Genomic DNA, 21,629 nt, shown 5'->3' on the forward strand with positions numbered 1-21,629 from the left:
CTGCTGGTAACATATTTGACCAATGCTTTATTATAATTAATTATCCTTCTTGTTTTGCACATTTATGAATTTAGGTAAGACAAAGCATAAGCTAGGAAACTGCAAACTAACTAATACCTTCCATATTACAGTAATTGACATACTCCATATTTTCAAACTATCCTAATAGAAATTTACTGATTGACCAACCTTATATTTCAATATTAAACTTAAGCCAAAAAGAAGCAAACTGTATTCCCATTTTTCTTTTTAGTACGTGGAATTGTACATATTTTTATTTCACAATTATGGCAATATAAAATGTTCTTCTTAGAGGCGATGTCTCCCAGAACAGTTACATGGTCATATACAAGCTATTTTGAACTCTCTTGCAAAGAAGCCTGCATTTTCCATTACATTTTAATTGGATCTATTTTTATTTTACTAGTTGTAAGCTGTTCATTTTTAAAATGCCACTCTATTTATTTTAACTGTTACTGCAGTTTGATTTTCCATTAAAAGCAACTATTAAAATTTCTGTAATGAATAAGTAATAAGTGGAAACAAATATATTTTACATTAATATACTTAGCTACAAACTAAATAAGATTTAATTAGTTCCTGTTTTCAATTAGGGCAACTTATAGCTTTAAATAAGATGTTACAAGATTATACAAATACACATACAAACACACAAGAGACGTGTTTCTGTGTGCACATGTGTGTGTAATGTGTGTGCACAAGCACACACGTGTATGTATATTCGTAGATCATATTGAACCTTTTTTCAGATTTCTGTATTTTACCAAAGCTGTTTCATATGCTAAATTTGGATTGCATGATGCAAAAATAATGAGAATAAAGAACATTACTGTTTTGAATAAGTTTTTCATTTTGAAGCTTCTCCTTATCTGTCCTTTGTTTACTTCAGTATGCAATGATTAACATTATAGTTGTAAACTTCCAATTTTTATGTTAGAATTATTGTTATTATTATTATTGATCACTGCACAGTCAGCCAGATGTTCAGACTGGGCTTGGCATCGAGTCCTTACCAAGGACCTGGGATAGGCATATGTGGATGTTTGATGGTGTTACAGATATTGATGCAGAATGGAAGTTGCCTTTTGCAATTGACTGATGGCAAATTTGTCAATGCCAGTGGTGCTCCAGTTATTGTTGTTGCTGTTGTTATTATTATTCTGCTGATGCTTATACATAAATGTACCATGTTATGATGGAGGAGGGTGAGAATCACTTCAAAACAAACCATGAATGAAGTGAATTGATTCTCACGGTTGGGAAAGAAAAAGAATGGAAACAGGTAATTGATGCCATAGAGATTGAAATGTTTCAGTTGTCCTTAAAGTATGAGACATGCCATAGAATTTATATATGTATATTTCCTATTCATCACAAAGATACAGTACATATTAATCTGCATGTGTTTGACTCAGCCTTCCATCCTTCTGAGACCACTAAAATGAGGAACAAGATTGTTGGGGACAATATGCAAATAATACTTACATAGTAAACTGCCCAGAGAGTGCTGTTCAGATAGTCCTTGACTTACAAAAGTTTGTATAGTGGCCATTCAGTTACAACGGCACTGAGAAATGTGACTTATGACCATTTTTCATACTTATGATCTTTGCAACATCCCCACGCTCATGTGATCAAAATGCAAACACTTGACAGCTGGTTCATAGTTATGACCTTTGCTGTGTCCCAGGGTCATGTGATCACCTTTTGCAACCTTCTGATAAGCAGAGTCAATGGGGAAGGCAGACTCGTTTACAACCAGGTTGCTAACTTATCAACTGCAGTGATTCACTTAACTACTGTGGCAAGAAAAGTCATACAATGGGCAAAACTCACTTAAAAATGTCTCACTTAATTGAAATTTTGGGCTCAATTGTGGTCATAAGTCAAGGACTACCTGCAAAGCACTGATGGGGTGGTATATAAATTTAAATGCTATTGCTAAATGCTATTAATCTTAGTTTGTAGGGCTAAAATATGCTGCGCTTGCTAAATTCTGTGGCTAAACATAGTAATCACTCATTTCTATGAGAAGTCTTGCATATCCTGCACTTTTCAAAATCGTAATGCTGATCTTCTCCCCCCTCCCCCTTTACTTTCCAATGGAACCCTCTCCTGCCCTCTCATTAATGGAGTCAGGAAAATAAATGTAAATATGTAAATATATATAAATATATAGTGTCATTCGGCAACCCTATTGCTGATGACTAAATGGACACAAGTAAAATAACGTCCAATACCTCTATGTGTAACAACTGCAAGCGATTTAGTTCTTTCTATCTGCTCAGCATTTCTTGGCCGTCTTCTTGTAATTTGCGTATTTGCTGATTGAAGGGAGAGCGAGTTCTTGAAAGTGGTCAGCTCCAGATCTGAGTTTCCGAGATTCGCGGCTTGCCCTCGCTGCTCTTCGGAAACTCTATGGCTGGTGACAGTAGTAAGACTGGATACAGTAACATCAGCAGATGTGCTAGCAAAGGTATTATCACCACCGGTAGCCGCAATATGTTCCTCTAACTCACCAGTGAAGTCAGTTTGGGTCAAAGTGGAAGAAGAACCTGTGGGATACACAGTAGCACTAGATGCTAACTTTTTTTTCTTTGGAATGGTGTATATATTGTTTTTTTTCTTTCTCTTGATCAAGTTAATCAAATAGAATTGCCCTGTCTTTACAACATTTAAGATAACTTAGCAACTCAGTGGCTGTCAATTTCAAATAAAATCTGCCATACTCAGAGAACATATGTGCATATCAACAAACATCATGGACCTACTCTCATAGCATTCCAAGTGTAAGCCAAATGGAAAAGGTGTCAAGAATACAGTGCAGAACTGAGTAGCAGAACTATCAGGTTGTAAATAAGTTGATTGCTTATTATTATTATTATTATTATTTTTAATTGTTCACTGATGAGACTATCTGAGGATGGCATGTTTTACTGGAAGCTGTGCAATAGACAGGGGAAAAAACATGTAACATATAGAGACCAGAAATAATTAACCACAGTGGCAGCATTTCAATAGCATTTAAACTATTACATGGTGCAATGGTTAAAATGCTGGAGTAGAATTGGAGAGAACTACTAAATCCATCCTCAGCTACAGAGGCTCAGTCATACTTGCTAAGGTTTCTTGTTGTGGTGAAAAAGTGGAGAAATAAGTTAAAGGAAATAAGGTATAAAAATAAGATCTTTGAATTGAGCTCACACCCTGGTACATACATGTCCACGAAAATACACATGCACGTCCATGACAATAACACAGAAGTAGTTTTACACTGTCTCTCTCAAAAGATGTTTTCTGAGTTGCCTACTAAATCCACTGCCCTAGGTTTGGTTCTCACCCTGCTTAACTTTTCCAAGAATATCCATGGTCAGCAAAGTGGAACTATCTATCGTCACTCATCCACCATGCAATACTTCTGCAGAATTGTTCTTACATCCAAAAAATATGGGATAATTTTCTTTCTGACAAAGGATATTTAAAAACTATGGATAAAATCTCCATGCAACTGCATAGAGTTTATAAGCCATAAGAATGTGTCATTGATCCCTTCTCAACGGTGCACGTTTAGAAATTGTACATGGGCAATCAAAGGGTTAGTTATATGTGGACAAATTTTAAAACTTGTATGCAAGAGAGGAGGAAACAGAATCTTAATTGAATTGTTCTTTCCATGAGGGAAAAGCTATTTGCTTGTTTTAAGCTATTGGTTTTAAGTGAGTTCACCTCTGCTTCAAATTATTAGGTAGAAAAGTAAAAGGAGGCATTTAAATCAAATAGACATTACGTGTATAATATGTATTTAGACAAGAAATAGATCTAAGAAATATCCAACCCTTCTTACAATATTTGCACAATGGAAGTGTAAAAGGTAATATTACACTTTAGAAGCTATCAGCAGGAATCTCTCATATCAATATTCTAGCATCACCTTCAGAGGTCTTCTTCAACTAAATTAAATTACTATTAGCATCACTCACTTGTGAAAATAGAACTTTAAGAAATACAATAGGTTCAGAAAAGAAAGGTGAACACTGAAAAAGAAAGTAGAAATCTTTCTGAAAGTTGTCTAAGATATTAATCGTATCATACAGATTTTGGTTTGCTAAAGATTGGAAAGCATTATATGTTATTATTTGAAAGAAATATAAGAAATATTTTTACAGTATGCCCACTCTGAGATTGTTTTACATAAATAAAAATATTATAAATTTTGAAGATATATAAATGGCACATTACTAAAATCTATGTTCCTTTATGATGAGTAAGTGCTCTTCTTCTATCTACAAACTTTATCCATATGTTGATAATATTCATATATTTCAGTAGCCAAACCTCTATTGGAAATATAGAGTATTCATCCATCCCCTCATCCATCCATCCATCCATCAATCCATCAATCCATCCATCCTTCATCTCTTATCTCTCAATCTTCTGCTTTAAAACAATTGTTTCCTCTACTGTATTCTTAGCCAGTCTAAACCGAGTCTCCTATTTAAAAATAAATGGTTTGGAGTAAAAAAAAACTCACCTTCCTTTCCAATAAATACAGTGTGTGGACATTGGTATCACTAGCCTTGTTAGCTTCCATTCGGTCTTGAAATATTGAAGGTGTGGTTGATATGCTACACTTTTATTTCTGTTTCTTTGTTTAAACTTCCTGTATTTCTGCCTGCCTGATTTGAAACAATAGCCAAGCATGACTGAGGAATGTCAAAACTTCAATATACACAAATGGCAAATGTCATTGAGATATTGATCCCCATCTTGCGAACTCATGTTATTGCTGCTATTCAGACAAGAGAGGGTAAAATAAATACATTTCTATACCCAAAATATAACAGCAAGGCTTTCCATGAAATCTGATATTCCAAGATTGCTGGTTACTGTATTTCTATATCCTTCTATGTTTCCTTTCCTTTCCTTTCCTTAACATTCGTTATATAATTATATAATGAATCACACATAAAGACTTGCAATTTCCTTCATGTTCAAATGGCAAATTATGAAATTTTATAAACAATGCTTACAGAAATATTTTATATGATATAAATATCCAGTAGGAATCCAATTTCCCTTTAGCCTTATACTTTAGCCTTACTCCAATAACCACTGGGCCAAAGAAGTTCCCTTTCTCTCCTACACTTCAAATTTTCTGCATGAAAAAAGCAAGCTGTTTGAAAATTATTACTAAATTATTATTACTAAATTACTATTTGATACAGATAAAACAACACACAAATTTCCCTAATGGCAGTTCAATCACTTAACATACTGTATGTACAGTAGTACATCTACTGTAATTTTCCATTGTTAAAAAATGTTAAAATCAGACATTTTTCTCATTGAAAATATTCAGTTTATGCAAATCTTTCTCTAAAAAGATATTTTCAACTTTGCAGCAAATACACAATGTCCCGCAAAAAGTTTTAAGTATAGCATTTAATAAATCCAATATTTCTTTGATCTGCATTTCCAGAGCTGAATGCAGCTTGTCACTCTGGCAGTGCTAAAATGAGTAAATTGACAATGATGTGGCAGGCCATAATTGTATAATTGTGTTATTCTTGGTCAAAGAGTTCTTTTTTTCCCCCCTTGGAACTATGCAATCTTATTCAGGTTGACAACAGTTTAACAAGACAAAAAAGACCTTTCACTTTAGCTGTTATATGACCTTCTTAATTGTAGATACTTAGGTTGTAAAAGTTCGTGGTTTCAATCAGTTCATTCAGTAAACTATGTGTATTCAGTTACAATTATCATATGCTGTATGACATCAAAATTATGGAAAGAGAAGGAAGGAAAGGGAAATAACTAGACATGTTGGTGCATAAGACGATGACACATTAAAGTAGTGGTAGAAAGGGTGGAAGAGAAAACCTAGAATAATTTTTTTGAAGAATCGCATTCTAATAAAACAAGAGAAGTCACCATCCCATCAAAACTCCATCAGAATGTTGTATAAAATTCACCTTCCCTTAAGCTCACTAAGTAGAAAGATAGAGATGTTACAGGTTTTACAATATTTACACTGTTTCTCTCTAACACACACAAAACACACACCCTTGGAAGGGAGGGGGAAATTTTTAAGAATCATGCAGATTCTAGCATCTTTTTCACTCACAAAGCAATGATATTTGAACAATTAATTAAACCACAATTCCAACTAGCTATTTCGTTCAGATAAATGAACTCTGATTTAACAACTGCTCTACTGAAGCCCTTGCAAATGTAACAAAAACACTTTGCCTTGATAAAGTGAAAGAAATCAGATTCTTGAAGAACTGCTCTCATCACCAAACTAGTAAAACTATGGCTATGTTCATAAAAATATGTGGTAAGCACACAATATGTACTATTTTTGTCTGCTAAAAATATGATTGTGATATTTGAATGTCCCTGGATGGCTGAATGGATGGATGGAAGGAAGGAAGGAAGGAAGGAAGGAAGGAAGGAAGGAAGGAAGGAAGGAAGGAAGGAAAGAATAGAAAGGATTCTTTCTACTATAAAGAATTAAGGTCTTGCACAAGTTTTAATCTTATTATCCACTTTTTGAATCTAGTATGTATCCATAATGTATCAGTTGTGGATGCATTATGCATTAAATCTGAAATAAGAAGAATGTTCCAACAACTTCAGGAAAAAAAGTCAAAAAGAAGAATGAGGATAAGAAAATATAGTCTTAAAAATGTGCTGAAGAACTAGGTACTCTACTGTTAAGATATGTACATAAAATATAACCTATCATCCAGAGACAAAGCATTAAATATGCAAGTGTGTACATGTTGATCACTGAGGAAAAATTTACTCGTAAATTTTCAATATATTGAACATGTTTACTTAATACATACAAAGTTGAACATTTTAATGACTAGACAACTGAGAACATTTTCAACCAGAACACGACTATGAAAGAAAAAGAAGTTAAGAAACATTAAATGCAACCATTGCAAGGGGATGTTATGGAATACAATAAAGAGGAACATTTAATGAATCAATCAGGATGCATGAATTTGTGTTCCCAAAGAAGAATGAGTCAGGATAAGAATGTTGGCTGATCACCAGTGACTTTGAGAGATATTTTGCTACTCCCTAATTAATTTTATCAATTAGTGTTTCCCTCTATTCCTTGAAATAGAACAGTGTTATACAGGTTGGAAATTAGGATGCAAAAGAATATGTGAAATGTGAAATTTGAGTATCTAGGGCATGTTTTTATTACTTTGTCTCTTAGATGTTAATTTAAGCCATTGAGATTCCATGTTTATGCCATTTGCCTAAATTTACTGTTCATTTAAATAGCAACTGTGGAATCAACTGAGATTTTAGGACCATCACATTGTGCTGTTAGGATCACTGATCAAAGTATGAATGTTGACATGCATCTTCTGAAGAGCCATAGTAAAGATGTATTACTAGACCTTTTATCTTTTCTTTCTTTCTTTCTTTCTTTCTTTCTTTCTTTCTTTCTTTCTTTCTTTCTTTTTCTTTCTTTCTATCTATCTATCTATCTATCTGTCATCTATCACATATCATCTCGGCATAAACTTAAAAGAGTATAAACAACACTTTTACAATAGTCATCAATTAACGTATCTTATTTCAGAGAAAGAGAAAAAAATTATTGCAAGCTAAAGTTATCTTCATTACCATTACAGTCTTCATATGAAGAAGAAATGCCACATCATTCTTTATGCCTTCTTTGTTTTGTCATTGCTGATTAGTATCCAGGATCTTCTTCATTTTGGACACATGGTAAAATTCTAAGAAGTTTGTAATCTGTTGCCAGTTGCTATTTCGGAACATGAAATTTATCACAAAAAGTTCTTGTCTTCCACTCCTTTATGCAATTTCTTGCTTTTTAAAAAAAATATATTCTTCACCTAACCTTCTGCTTTTCAAGGAACAGAAATAGATAGGGGAATGTATGCATACTTACTGTGCATACCATACCTTCTCTTCCATGTTTTTATTGGTAGACTTTCCACTATCATCATGGTATAAGAATAACTTTTATTTGGTTGTGTATTAGAACAACACACATGGGGCAAAAGTTGCCTGCAGTTACACTCTGTCAAATACCACAGACGTTGGGGGGGAAAATGGCAAACATGTCAAGCTGGTCTCACATCAGTTCATCATTACTTTGCTCCTTCTCCTTTGACATATTATTTTCCTAATTTCTTCCCTATTTCCTGCTGTGTTTTTATGGGAGACAATCTTCATTTACTTCATTAGCTGTTCACCTTTCTATCCTGTTTATGTATTCAGAAACCTATTATTAATATTTAACATCAACCCATAACTACCTAGATAAGCAGCTTTTCTGGCATTGATTCAAAAATCATTGCTAAATGCTCTACTGGGCCTACTTAAGATGTGCTTATAGTTCTAAATGCATTGTTCTAAGACATTTCTTATCCCAGTGCCTGCTCACCCTAAGGTATATCCAGTTAATGATGCAATAAATTTATTTTTTTTACTTCATACCAGGCAGATGGCTACCCAACCTCTGCTTGACAGTTTCCAAGTGAACATACCACACTACAATGCAATCGATTGATAGCACTTCACATCAGAAAAGTCCTTCTACAGTAATATCTACTCTAAAGTTACTTTCCTGCAGTTTCCACTGGGTGTGCCATTCCTCAGCATGATGTAGCACTAATAGGGTACTCTGTTCTTTTAGAAGGTAACCATGGGATGCCTCAGTATCCTTTTTTGTTTGTTTTTAATTATACAACTATTTTTCCTGGGGTCTGCACCGCCCCCCCCCAAGTTATAGCCCCAATGAAGTGTGCTTTTCTCATCACATCACATTAGGGAGACCTGTGAAGGAGAGATGTGTGAAGACGAAGAAGAAAAAAATCATCCAATATCATCCTCACAAGAATGTAGGCTGGATAAATGTCATTTTTGTTGTGTGTTGTTGTTAGTTGCGAAGTCATGTCCGACCCATTGCGACCCCATGGACAACTTTTCTCCAGGCCTTCCTGTCCTCTACCATCTTCTGGAGTCCCTTTAGGCTCATGCCTACTGCTTCAGTGACTCCATCCAGCCACCTCATTCTCTGTCATCCCATTCTTCTCTTGCCCTCAACCTTTCCAGCATTAGGCTCTTCTCCAGTGAGTCCTTCTCATTAGGTAGCCAAGGTATTTGAGAATAATAATAATAATAATAATAATAATAATAATAATAATAATAATAATAATAAAATACAAAAGGCAGTCTTACTAGGAACTGCTTCCATCCTGTGACAATATCTATAATACCATCAAACATCCACATCTGCTTATCCCAGGTCCTTGGTAAAGACTCGATAGGTAGACAAAAATGCCAAATCCAGTCTGAACATCTGGCTGACTGTGCAATGATCAATAATAATAATAACAATATATTCTGAGAATAGGGCAGGAAATGTCCCTTGCAGAAAAGAAAATTTGCAGGAAACTGAACAAAGATTCAAATGAAACTTAATAATTGATTCCTGTATGTTAGTAACAACATTTTTCTCAATCCTGAATCATTTTACATCAGGGAATATTATTCTGATGACTCCAGTGTTGTATGAATTATTGTTGTTTTTGTTGTGCTTGTTGCATTCTGCATGGTCCCTATTCTTGGCTGTTTTCTTGCACATGTTTCTTACGAGGCTATGTAATATCATCAGTGTGAGGGAGAGTGGGGTTTACATGTAACAGTGTGAACCACATGTACCCCAGTTTGGTTGAAGTATAGTGTCTTCATTATTGGTCCCTTGATTGGAATCTTGTATCTTCCTTTATTAAACAACGGTGTTGCTTCCTGCTGCTCTGGGTACCTTGTCTTTTAAATAGAGATGGAATGGAATTATATATTGTTTTAATTATTATTATTCTCCTAAGAATACATTTTATTCATCTAAGGCTGATCTAAATAAATGTTTAATGACTGTATGCCTTATTTCTGCTGAAATTGCAAACAATTTCCTCCAGAAAATTGCAAATGGCTTACCTCCAGAAGTTGCAGGTGCTCCATCACTTGAGATTTTTAAGAAGACATTGGACAGCTGTTTGTCTGGAATGGCATAGGTCTCCTACTTGAGCAGAGGGTTAGACTAGAAGTCCTCTAAGTTCCCTTCCAATTCTGTTATTCTGTGTTCTAATTTAAAAAGGATGAAGATGTATCCCCTGTCTGTTTGGTATCTGAGCCTTTTTCATCTTGCCTTTCTGGAGATCAGTGGTGACAAATAACCCCCAAAGATCTTTTAAATCAGGAGTACTGAATAAGACTCAATTACAACTGAATAATGCTAGAAGCTTCTTCATGGAAATTCCTCATGCCAATTGAAAAACCAGTCAAAGCAGCCTCTTCTCTGGGAATAAAGCTGCACGACAGAGCAGAGAAAGATGAAATATAATCTCAGTATGTGACTTTAATATTCATAGCAAACAAAAAAATTGTCATATTGCCTAAAGTAATTGAAGCTTTTGGAAACTTGTTTCATTAAAAAAGCAGAGCAAGCCAAACCAAAATCCTAACATGCAATAGGAGCTCTATAATTACAATTGTGTTCAACAATTTGAGGCAGATGATTACTGACTTCAGGATTCAGTTGCTGGCTATAGCTGGTTTGAAAGGGGGCTCATGAACTGTGCTTGGATTTCATTTTTCTTATACATAGAAAAGCAGGAGCTTTTCTCTGCATAATTGCATCCCAAATAAAGATAGCAATAAGTTGCCAATAACAAGATTGCCTCCTCTGAACATATAATTGGATTGGGTGTGAATTTCCAGATCACAACATTTCAATATTATTTTATGCAGCAATGCAGTCTTCCTTTTTCCTTCTCACAAAGGGCTCAAAAAGGCAATGGATGCTATAGTTCAATATTGCAAGGAAAATAGGTTGGTGTTAAAGTTCAAAAACTCCAAAGTCACTCTTCTCCTCAAAATTTAAAATTCATAGAGGCGGAACCCAACTGAACCTGTTCACATCTTCCAATACATGGCAGATGTTTTCCACTTCAAGGGAACATGATTATGCTATGCTGTCTGACATGATTATGTGTCCCAGACAGCATTATGATCTGAAAATTCAATCAAATGGTTCTATTTTATGAAAGGAGGTGAATTAATATCAGCTGCTTTGAAATGGCTTCAAACTAAAATCTTAGACCAAGTACTGAATGGAACCCAGATGGGCTTTTATGCTCAGAATAAGTGGTGGGATTCAGCCGGTTCGCACCACTTTGGCAGAAACAGTAGCTAATTTTTTTTTGCCCAGGCCTAGAATGGACTTCCAGAAGTGGCATCCACACAACGAACCAGTTGTTCACATATTTGAATCCCACCACTGCTCAGATTAATGTGCCCGAGGTATGCAATGAGTTTGTGTATGCAGAATACACAAAACACCAGTTACTAGTTTGGAGTTTTTCAGAAAGTTATGATGAAGCACAGAGTTGAGGCCTGCAAACTTCCCAATCAACAATTTGATGGAACAAATTAATTTTTAATTTAAAAGTGCTGTTTATAGTGTAGCCTTTTGGGTGTTCACAGAACCTGTATGTATTTTTAGGCAATAAATAGGGATACATGAGTAACTTGAAATTTTAAGGATGACTGGCATATATTTATTTGTCATTTTCAGTGGTCCTTGACAGTGACTGTAATGGAGCCTGTCTATTATGGTCCTAAAGCGGGTCAACCATCTGACTGAGAGAATCTAAATACAATGAAAATTGTGCTCGGGTGGTGGGGGGAATAATAAAAAATGCATTGGATTGCATCTTTGCATGAGGATTTTAAGCCTCTTATTGTAAAAGTATAATCATTGGAAAAAAGAAATGTCAAGAAACTATATTGTCAAATCATATTTTGAATGATTTTGGTAATGTCAGTACACTTTCTTAGTCTAATGATGCTACGAAGATATATCTTGCCAACAGAAACTTTATTTCCAAAAGAGGAAGCTTTTAAAGTTTCTTATGATATTCTCTTTAGCTGGAGGCTAAACAGAAAGCCAAATAAAATCAGAAACCAAAATAGTTGGTAAAAAGATTTTTATTAGCGAGTTAAAAAATATCCTAAATCTTTCCAAGTCTATGTTGCAGTTTATATCCGCTTGTAATTCTTAATCATCTGTAGAGAATGCATAGACTCTATACATTTTTAGTCAAAATAATATTTAATAATCTTAGTGAATCTTAATTTCTGGACAGTTTCCATAAGATTAAAACAATATTTTATCTTTTTTACCCAGCAGTAGCAGGTCTGACAATAGATGCAAATCAATAATTAGATACTTCCTTTGTTCTCCTTTGGAGATTGAGATAGAGGTTTTCTTGCAGTGGAACTGAGAACGCAAAAATTGACATAACCTACATACCTGTCATTGTGGTGCAGTGGTTGGAATGCAATATTGTAGGCTAAATCTGCCTACTGCTAGAGTTCAGTCCTGACCAGCTCAAGGTTGACTCAGCCTTCCATCCTCCAGAGGTCAGTAAAATGAGGACCTTGATTGTTGAGGGCAATAGGCTGATTCTGTAAACTGCTTAGAGAATGCACTATGAAGCGATATATAAGTCCAAGTGCTATTACTATTGGTATTCCCGTCATCACCAGTCTGATTAAATTATTTCAGGTGGTCAGATTGCAAACCCCACTGCTTTTACATCTGACTTGACATCTTACACATGTTCAAAAGTGGATCAGACTCATTTGTCATTTTGATTAAAGGTAGTCTTTGACTTATGATTATTTATTTAATGGCTGTTCAAAGTTAAGTTAGCACTGAAAAAAGCCACAACCAGTCTTTCCACTTATGAACATCAGATTGCCCAGTGTCACATGATCAAAATTAGGACCCTTGGCAAAAGGTATGTATTTAAGATGGTTTCAGGGTCCCAGGGCCACATGATTGCCATTTGTTAACAGGTGACTTGAAAAAGCAAAATCAATGGGGAAGCTGGATTTGCTTAAAGAAAAAAAAAGATTTTCAAACTGGGCACAACTTACTTAATGATCACATCACTGAGCAACAGAGGTTGTTAGTCAAAGATTACCTATACAGTAGCAGGAGCCCATATTTGCTACAGCACTGATAACTAGCTAAAGTACTTTTAGATAATCTGTGGTTGTCTTTGCATCAGAAATCACCAGATAAGAAGTACTGCAGAATCAGAGAAAGAATGGTTAATTAGGATGATGGAAAGTATAGATGTTTATAGTGAGTTAAAAAGGAATGTATTTGAATGTATTTAAAATGACTGCAGGAAAATTGCAAGCAGTTTGAGAGATAAAAATGGCCAACATTCTGGGCTCTTCAGATCAGAAATAGGTTTTTAACAAAATTAATGTACTAAAAGCAAGATGTTTGAAGAAACCATAAGCATGTAAGTTAACCTACTTCATCGGTCTATTGTAAGTTTCTGAGCCCTTAGCAGAAACGAAGAGGAAGTATACATGAAGCATAGGCAAATGTAAAGTTTATAAATAGTTAGTTAGGAAGGATTTCAGTTTGGCAGTATGATAAAAAGAGTAAGATTTTAAGCTAAAGTTTCTATAGCACTTGTGTTTAAATAAACATCAACTATTTTTCCATTCCATAGACTTAGTCGTCTGTATCTAACCAGGACTTCAAAATGAGCAAAAAAAAAGTGTGATATGGCATCACAATACAAATCTGGGTTGAATGTTTCACAATATTGCCTGTATGTATGTGGTGAATCTTGAAGCAAATTTTATTAACTACTCCCTACTGCCCCCTTCTGGACACAAATGAATAATGGGAAGTTGAAATCTACACATCAGTTGCTGAGGCTGAAACATTCCATATTACAATACAAATAATCTTCATAAACATACCTTGTGATATGTTAATTGATTCCCATAAACATATTTTTTTCAAAAAAGATATCCTAACTATTTGCTATTTGCTGAAGAAGATGTTTTCCTACATGAAAACATCAACCTGCTGAGAAGCTGACTGCCACAGGACATACTGATGACTACAAGCTTGATATGGGATGAAAACAATGGCACACATCAAATGCTGTGTTCGATCATGTTCTAATCATTCCACAACATCTGCTACTTTAGTGTGCCTCACTTCATTCTATTTCACAGAACAATTTTCTGCATTATCTAATCTGCACCATTTTTTAAAAGAAATGTGCAAACATAGGCTAGGATAGATTTGCAGAACTATTTCTGACTGGCATCCTTGAATGGAATGACTTTATTTTTTTTTCAATTCTTCCTTCTTTATTAACGCAAAGCTTATATGTGTGTATGTGTGTGTGCATGTTGATGTGTAATGCCAGTAGGAATAACCTCGAGGACAGAAGGAAGAGATACATAGTCTGAAAAAAGAAATTTGAGTTTGGGGCAGAAATGTAATTTGAGAAAGCTAAAGGCAGGAGGGGGGAAAAAACTTTCAGACTTGCAAGATTTGGTACTGTAATTTTATAATAAGTAGTATTAATATTCATAAATATCTCATCCTCATCTGGTCTGCCCTTGAAGGGCTAACAATATATTTTGTGTTCCGTATTATTCTGTATTACTCATACAGAATACAGTCGCCAGTATTTCTTATTTCTCTTTTTTCAGAAAAAGTGTAAGCAATTCATTAAAACATTTACAACAGTAAAAAATAGAAATCTGAGAACATCTACAACAAAATTAAAACTAAACAATACAAACTTCATTCCATTCTCCATGAGCTGGAAAAAAAAAGTTTTAAAAAGTGTAGAGAAAGTTGTCAACGAAAAGGCTAATCTGATTTCCAGAGGGAGGCTTTTTATAATACAGGAGTCCTTACTGAGAAACAGGATTCATAGCATTCACTTTACCAAAATGGGGACTTTAGTAGCAGTTTCTTCTGGTAGGAGAAAATCACCTGAGCTGAATAAGAGTTGGGTTGGAGAAGACTGTCAAATACCTCAGTACTAAACCTTTACTAAATCATAAAGACTCAATGGGACAAAACTGACAATTTGAATTGTAGCCAGAAGCTGGCAAGGAGCCAGTGCAAGTCCTGAAGCATGAATGCCATATGCTTCTGCCAACATGCATCAGCTAACAGTCAGATTGCTGAATCCTGGACCAACTATAGCTTCTAAAGGGATTCAAGGAGTCCCATGGAGTTTACATTGCAGTAGTCCAAACCAAGACATGCTTAAGAGACATGCTCTCTTAAGGTCCTCTCAATCCAACTAGTGCATGAAAGAGAACCTGCTGGACACGACCTATCTTTCCACCCGGCAGAAGCTGTAGTCCAGGAAGACCCCCCCAAAGTCACAGATCTGCTACCCAAAGAGAACTACAGTCCCAATAAGAGATAATATTGGAGCTGTCATATCATGGCAATATAGAAAAAACTCTCTTACTTGAGATCAAGTTTTACTTCAGACATTGGATGATTAAGTATATATCTGAGGTATATTAAAACTTTTGAATCACCAATATATGTGCAACAAAAATAGTGCCAAACAAAGGTTACCCAAAGGTTACCTGTCAGATTCCATGCTTTTTTCTTGTCCCCATTACCATTTATTTAAGTCTTGGAGTTGAGAAATAGATATCTACCATATCTTCCCAGTCCTATCAAAGATAACTATAATACCATAATAAAGCACAATACTGCATATCCCAGTATTCAGAGCCCTTGGGATGACTCCTTCTAAATTTGACTTGAACTGTATTCTTTTCCTGACCTCAAAGACTTTGTTCTGATTCCATGAAAGGCAAAGAGATGTCTTCCTATAACTGGATTGCATTCCCCCTTTTCTTCATACAAGCATGATATGAAAAAGAAATATACAGGGATACATTTTAGTTGCAAAGCCATATGTTTAGGTTTGTCTCCAAACTCTGCCAAGTTTCTCTTGTTGAAATAGTTCTGCTTTGCTTATTATCCCTTTATTAATGTAACTAAAATCATGATTATTAAAAAAAAAGGTGTTGGCTTTATTCTAGGCAGTGGAACCTTTCAATGCCTTTTTAATGACAAACTCAGTATCTTGGATATTTGCATTAGGTCTATGCTATATTTCAGATTTGATTCCAAAAATATGATTCAGAATGCTCAGGGGTATGGAAATAGCATCAGTCTAGAGCTCTTTAAAGTATCTATGTCTTTTTTCAGGATCCTTTGTCAACTACTATAATCTGTACTGTCATAGGATTACATGGCAGTCCTAATCTTCATTGCTTTCTCTTACAGGACAGGTAAAGCAAACTCCAGATACATGTGATTTGTTTTTCTCAACCAAGACAATATTTTTTTTAAAAAAACAACATAAATATATGATAGCCCTAAAACATAAATGTTGTTAAAGTTAAAAAGATATATCTTAGCCACCATTCTAAAACTTTGAGAATGTGGACAATTACAGATCTACAGGAAAAAAAAATATTTCACTATATGGAAGCAGAATGGAAAATTCCATTTCATATGTAAAGCATGTATGCTTCTGCTAGCATCCATGAAAAAAAATCTCTCAAATTCTAAATAATAAAGGCTATTAGATGATCTTAAACTATTAAAATGAAGCTGGGAAATAATTGATGTAAAATAAACAGGTTTTTCAATCTTGACACATGACACTAGTCTACTTTTGTTCATTAATGTTAAATAGAATATACAGTAATACTGTATTTCAAATTAAAGAAAGAAGAGTCTGGAATAGAATAAGGAACTGAAATATCTAGTTCCAAGGAATTATCAAGGAAGAGTTGTAGGTGCCATTCAAATGTTTGTGTGGTGGAATGTTCTGCTTTGTAAAACAAAATGAACACTTTTTTTTTTATCAGGTTGAAGCTAAGAAATGATTTATAGCACAAAATTAGAGGCTTATGACTTGTATATTTCAATTCAGTAAACCTAATCAAATGCTGGGTTGGCCAAAAGTATAGCAGAAGAACATTAAAGGGTCATTTTTGGGCTAATTCTCTTTTTCCACGCTTGTCAGAATCTCAGTTTTGTAGAACTCAGAAAATGGCTTTTTTTGTACGTCATTCCAAATAGTTGGATGCACTTCCCAAAGAACTTGCCTCCAGAAGTTATGAACAACTTCCCTCAAGAAGTTGTGAATTCTCCAACATTTGAAGTTTTTAAGAAGAGATTGGACAACCAATTGTTTGGAATGGTATAGGTTTCCTTCAAGGTCCTTTCCAACTCTATTATTCTGTTCTGTTCTGTTCTGGTGTTCTGTTCTGTTCTGTTCTATGCTTGCACTTTGCATCTCTTCAAAGATCCGTATCTTTTCTTGAAATGTTCATTAAATGTAATTGTCATCATTTATCTTGACTATTTTTTTTATTTTTTTCTTCTATTATGCCTTTTATTATTCATGTCATGTGTAATAAATCAGGAAGCAAGGCAGTTCAAATGAATACACATTTATTGCTTGCTAATACTCTCTACAAGAATCTGAATTACTAATGATCTAAATAAGTTGGTGGTAGATAAGAGTCAATGGAATTCAAAGTGGGCTGGACTTACATCTCTTGTGGACATAAAGGGACTTAAGACTGATGATGCACTTAACCCTTCCCTCAGCCTGGTCATCTCCTACAGTACATCACCTATGAGTCTCAAACTGAATTGAAAGTTGGGATATAAATCAAATTGTAAATCCACTATTGGTCCCTCAAACCTATAATGAAGAATTGTAACTAAGACCACAGCTGGTTACCATCACTTCCACAATAACACAAGATAAACGTATATACCCAGAAATATTTAAAAGAGTTGTACAGGAAAACCTCTAGTGATTATGATAATGAATCATAATAGATAATAGATAATGAATCTTAATTGAAATCAAGTCATTCCTTAATGGCTTAATGGAGTAACATGGATTATTATAATTATTAATATACAAAACTGGAACCTTTTTTTACTCATTGTACAGCTCTGGCCACTATTTTTCAATATATTAGCATATGAATGTCTGTGCCAGAATGTAGGTGGACTTTCAAATAGGCTTCCTATTGATATAAATAATAACATGCTTACTCCATTGTACACACAAATTGCCATTCAATGTTTACTAGCATTCCTTGCTGCAACAAGCATTAACCATGGCAAAACCTGCTTTAGCTTCCCTGTGGATTGAAATTGATCTCTTAGATCACTGAGAAAAATATGAATTTGCTTTTGGCTAAAATGGAGCATTAGTTCATTATGTGAGTTTAGCAGTGATTTTCAACAGTTCAAGGAGGAAAATTTGAACTTGGATATTTTGCATATAAGATTGAATAGCTGCAAGTCATGGCAATGATTTGCTGTTAAATACTAACAGATTTGAATAAGCTCAAGATGGCAACTGTAAAGGAAAGAATATTTTTAGATGACTAGAATTACAAAATTATTACTTCTTGCATTACCCCGTTTTCATAAACAAGCTTGCTTCCTTTTGATGAAGAATTCATATATTTACAAAGAGGATGGGAGGAGCTACCCTACATCTTAACTGGGGAATGTATAGTTTATTTGTTTTTGTTAACCTCCTGGAGCTCATTATAATAAGAATGGTATAAATGTATAAAGGATTTGTGAACATGTGTATGTATTATTTCATTCTATGATTATCTACATGTATTATTTACATGCTCATATTCCTAAGGGAAATCAACCCTGACTGTTCTTTGAACATAAAGCTCAAATACTTTGGCCACCAAATGAGAATGGAGGACTCATTGGAAAAGATCCTGATGTTGGGAAATATTGAAGTCTAAAGGAGAAGGGGACATGGTTGGATAGTGTCATTGATAAATTTGAACATGAATTTGAACAAACTCTGGGAGACAATGAAGGACAGGAGGCATGTTCTGGTCCATGGAGTCCTGAAGAGTCAGAAAATGACTTAGCGACTGAACAACAAATGCCCATATATAACTCAGAGATAAAGAAAAAAGAAGAAACATGTGCATATATAAACCTATATGAACATTGTGTGGGTTTATATAGGGATGTCACACAGAAATAATGTGTGAGAGAATAGTTTATAATCTTACTCTGGATATCTTTCTGGATATCTTTAATATCTTGGTGGAAGAATAACCATCGTCAATTTTCTATTTTGTGAAAATATAATGAACTCACATGCAACCCTTAGCAATGCCAGCTGTTCTCAACAGAATGTAAAGCCAACTGACAATTATATTTATCACCCCAATCTGGAATAGTTGTAGTCTACAGGCCAGAAGATGCTGGGTGTGGTTCTCCCAAAGTAGACGCATAGATATTTAAAAAAGAAAAAGGGAAAGAAAATAGGCTTTTCCCTGCAGCTTTCTATGGAGTTTGATTACTTGGCTGTATGTTTGCAGCTGATACAATGGAAGTCAGTTGAACGCATAACAGAGCAGGCTGAGTTTCTTCCAGACCCTTACAGTATATACCTTGATGCAGGACATGATTTATTTATGCCCACAATCTGCATGATCTTTTTCTTAGCTATAGTAGAAAGAACTATCCAAATTAGGCTTATAAGTGTTTGATGACATTAGAGCAGGGGTCTTCAAACTTGGCCCTTTTATGACTTGTGGACTTCAACTCCCAGAATTCCTCAGCCAGCATGCCTGGCTAAGGAATTCTGGGAGTTGAAGTCCACAAGTCATAAAAGGGCCAAGTTTGAAGACCCCTGCATTAGAGGGAATCGGTTAATTTTGGGACAGTATCTCAGATCTATTATCCAAACTTTGTTTTTCTTATCAACAAGTGACAAGTCTAGGATGTTATGTGACAATTGCTGCTTGTTTGAATTCTATAGACCCGGGGAAATTTGGCTTCTTTATTTTCTATTACTCTGCCTATTTTATGGTCTACCAGTTTTTGCTTGCAGGTAACTGGTAGATCTTGCAGATATTCCAATGTGCTTTTGTTGCTATTTTATCATGCTGTTGTTTGTAGTCAGTCTGTGTGATCTTCTTATAGCAGCTAACCAGATGGACCAATGTTTCTTCAGCTTCTTTGCAGAGATGGCAAACAGATGCTGTCTGATGCTGTCTTTTAAATTCTGGCTTTATATGCTTTTGTTCTTACAACTTGGTCTTGTGCAGACAGAATTATTATTATTAGCCTGGTCTGTACTATAGCTTTTTATTATTGCTTTGACTTTACTTCCATTTTGTATTATTTATAAACTGCTTGGAGGCTTCTGCAGTAATGAAAGTTATCAACTGCAGTAACAAAAGTGTTCGACTCTGTCAGAAAGATTGTTGGAATTGTCCATACTGCCAACTAAACAAATTTCTACTCCATCCCAGCTATGGCCAATAATCCTGCCTACTGAAACTCAAGCACCACCCTTGCTTTTTAACCAGTTATTTGTCACAGTTTTTTAATTCTGTTTTCCATTGTGAGTATTGTTGCTATTTCCATACTTTTTTTTTTGAGGGGGACTTATAAAAGTTAGCCTTTACCTCTTCTGTTTCATTAACAGAATAATAAAAAAGTAAGACTAGTGTTACTTTAATCATATAATTATACAGTATGATGGGTTGCTCATTGGTTGATTGCTAAGGATAATTACATTAAGGGTAATCTTAAAGTCATGATTTTTCAACATATTTTGATTATGGAGACCCCAATGCTCTCTGAGCTTGATTGTTTGGTTACAGATGTTTCATTAACTGAGTAAGTAGTATTATCACTGCTAGTGAGTGTGGAGTTTGTTCCCTGTTTGCCCACCAGTATTGATGATGTTACCTAATTTGGGTAATTAAAGCCTGAAGCAACCAACTGAGCTCAGAAAGCATCAAGAACTTCACAGTTCAACCACGAGCAACATATATTTTCTTCTATACATATACATAGTTTCCCCTGAAATTGTGGACATTGGTGTTGGTATTAGATTTAGGGTTAGAATTTTGAAAAGTCAAAAAATTGAGCTGGAGATTATGACATTATTTTCAAAATCCCACCTTTTATGCAAATGGGGTGAGGCAACACCATCTTAATTTTCTTTTCTTTTGCCATTTGCCAGGCAACTACTCTAAGTAAGCAAACTAGAATATCAATATTTTCACATTGCAGACGTTATGCTGTTCTATCTTAATATATGATTTATTAATCTCTATGTTAGAATCAGCCACAGGCATTAAGTACAACCTAAAACTCAAATAAAAAATTCTTTGCATACAAATTAGACTACCATTATCAATTAGAAATATAGGGCTCTGTAGAGTTCTCTGGTCCTGGAAACTGCACTTTTCTTGTCCAATACAGGGCAGGGCAACTTTCACTTTCTTCTTTCAATGAACTGAACTCAAAGTTTGAAAGTATATGATTCCAAACTGAGAGTGTCCATGTAGACACGATTTCAAAGCATGCTTTAGTCAACCAGTTATAGTGAGAAGGTTGCCTCAAACAGCCTTCTGTCAATTTTGAGAATTCTGTACTGTGGAATCACATAAACACAATTGGAAGAATCACCTAGAGGAATCTTCAGTCTGAAAAGCCCATCCTTACAAAAATATGTAGTAGGCTTTAGTACAGACTCTATGATATAACTAATTAAATACTAGTCCAGACCTCGAAATGTAAAGGTAGAGGTTGGAAAGCTGTTGTTCCATTTTATGACTTATCCTTCTAGATACAATGCAAATAAGAACTG

General features: G+C 34.8%; 1 protein-coding gene across 1 annotated transcript in view; it reads right to left on the minus strand.

The window, feature by feature from the left end:
* The window catches only part of CSMD3 (CUB and Sushi multiple domains 3), a gene marked incomplete at its 5' end in the record, with an annotated part of 687,334 nt that overhangs the window by 400,552 nt on the left and 265,153 nt on the right, over positions 1–21,629 (minus strand). Inside the window, one exon of the mRNA XM_081322366.1 lies at positions 2,262–2,576. Coding sequence (XP_081178492.1) covers positions 2,262–2,576 — 315 coding nt within the window. The remainder of the gene's footprint in view (positions 1–2,261; positions 2,577–21,629) is intronic.

The sequence above is a fragment of the Vipera berus genome (assembly GCF_964194415.1).
Source record: "Vipera berus genome assembly, chromosome: 3".
Lineage (NCBI taxonomy): Eukaryota > Metazoa > Chordata > Lepidosauria > Squamata > Viperidae > Vipera > Vipera berus.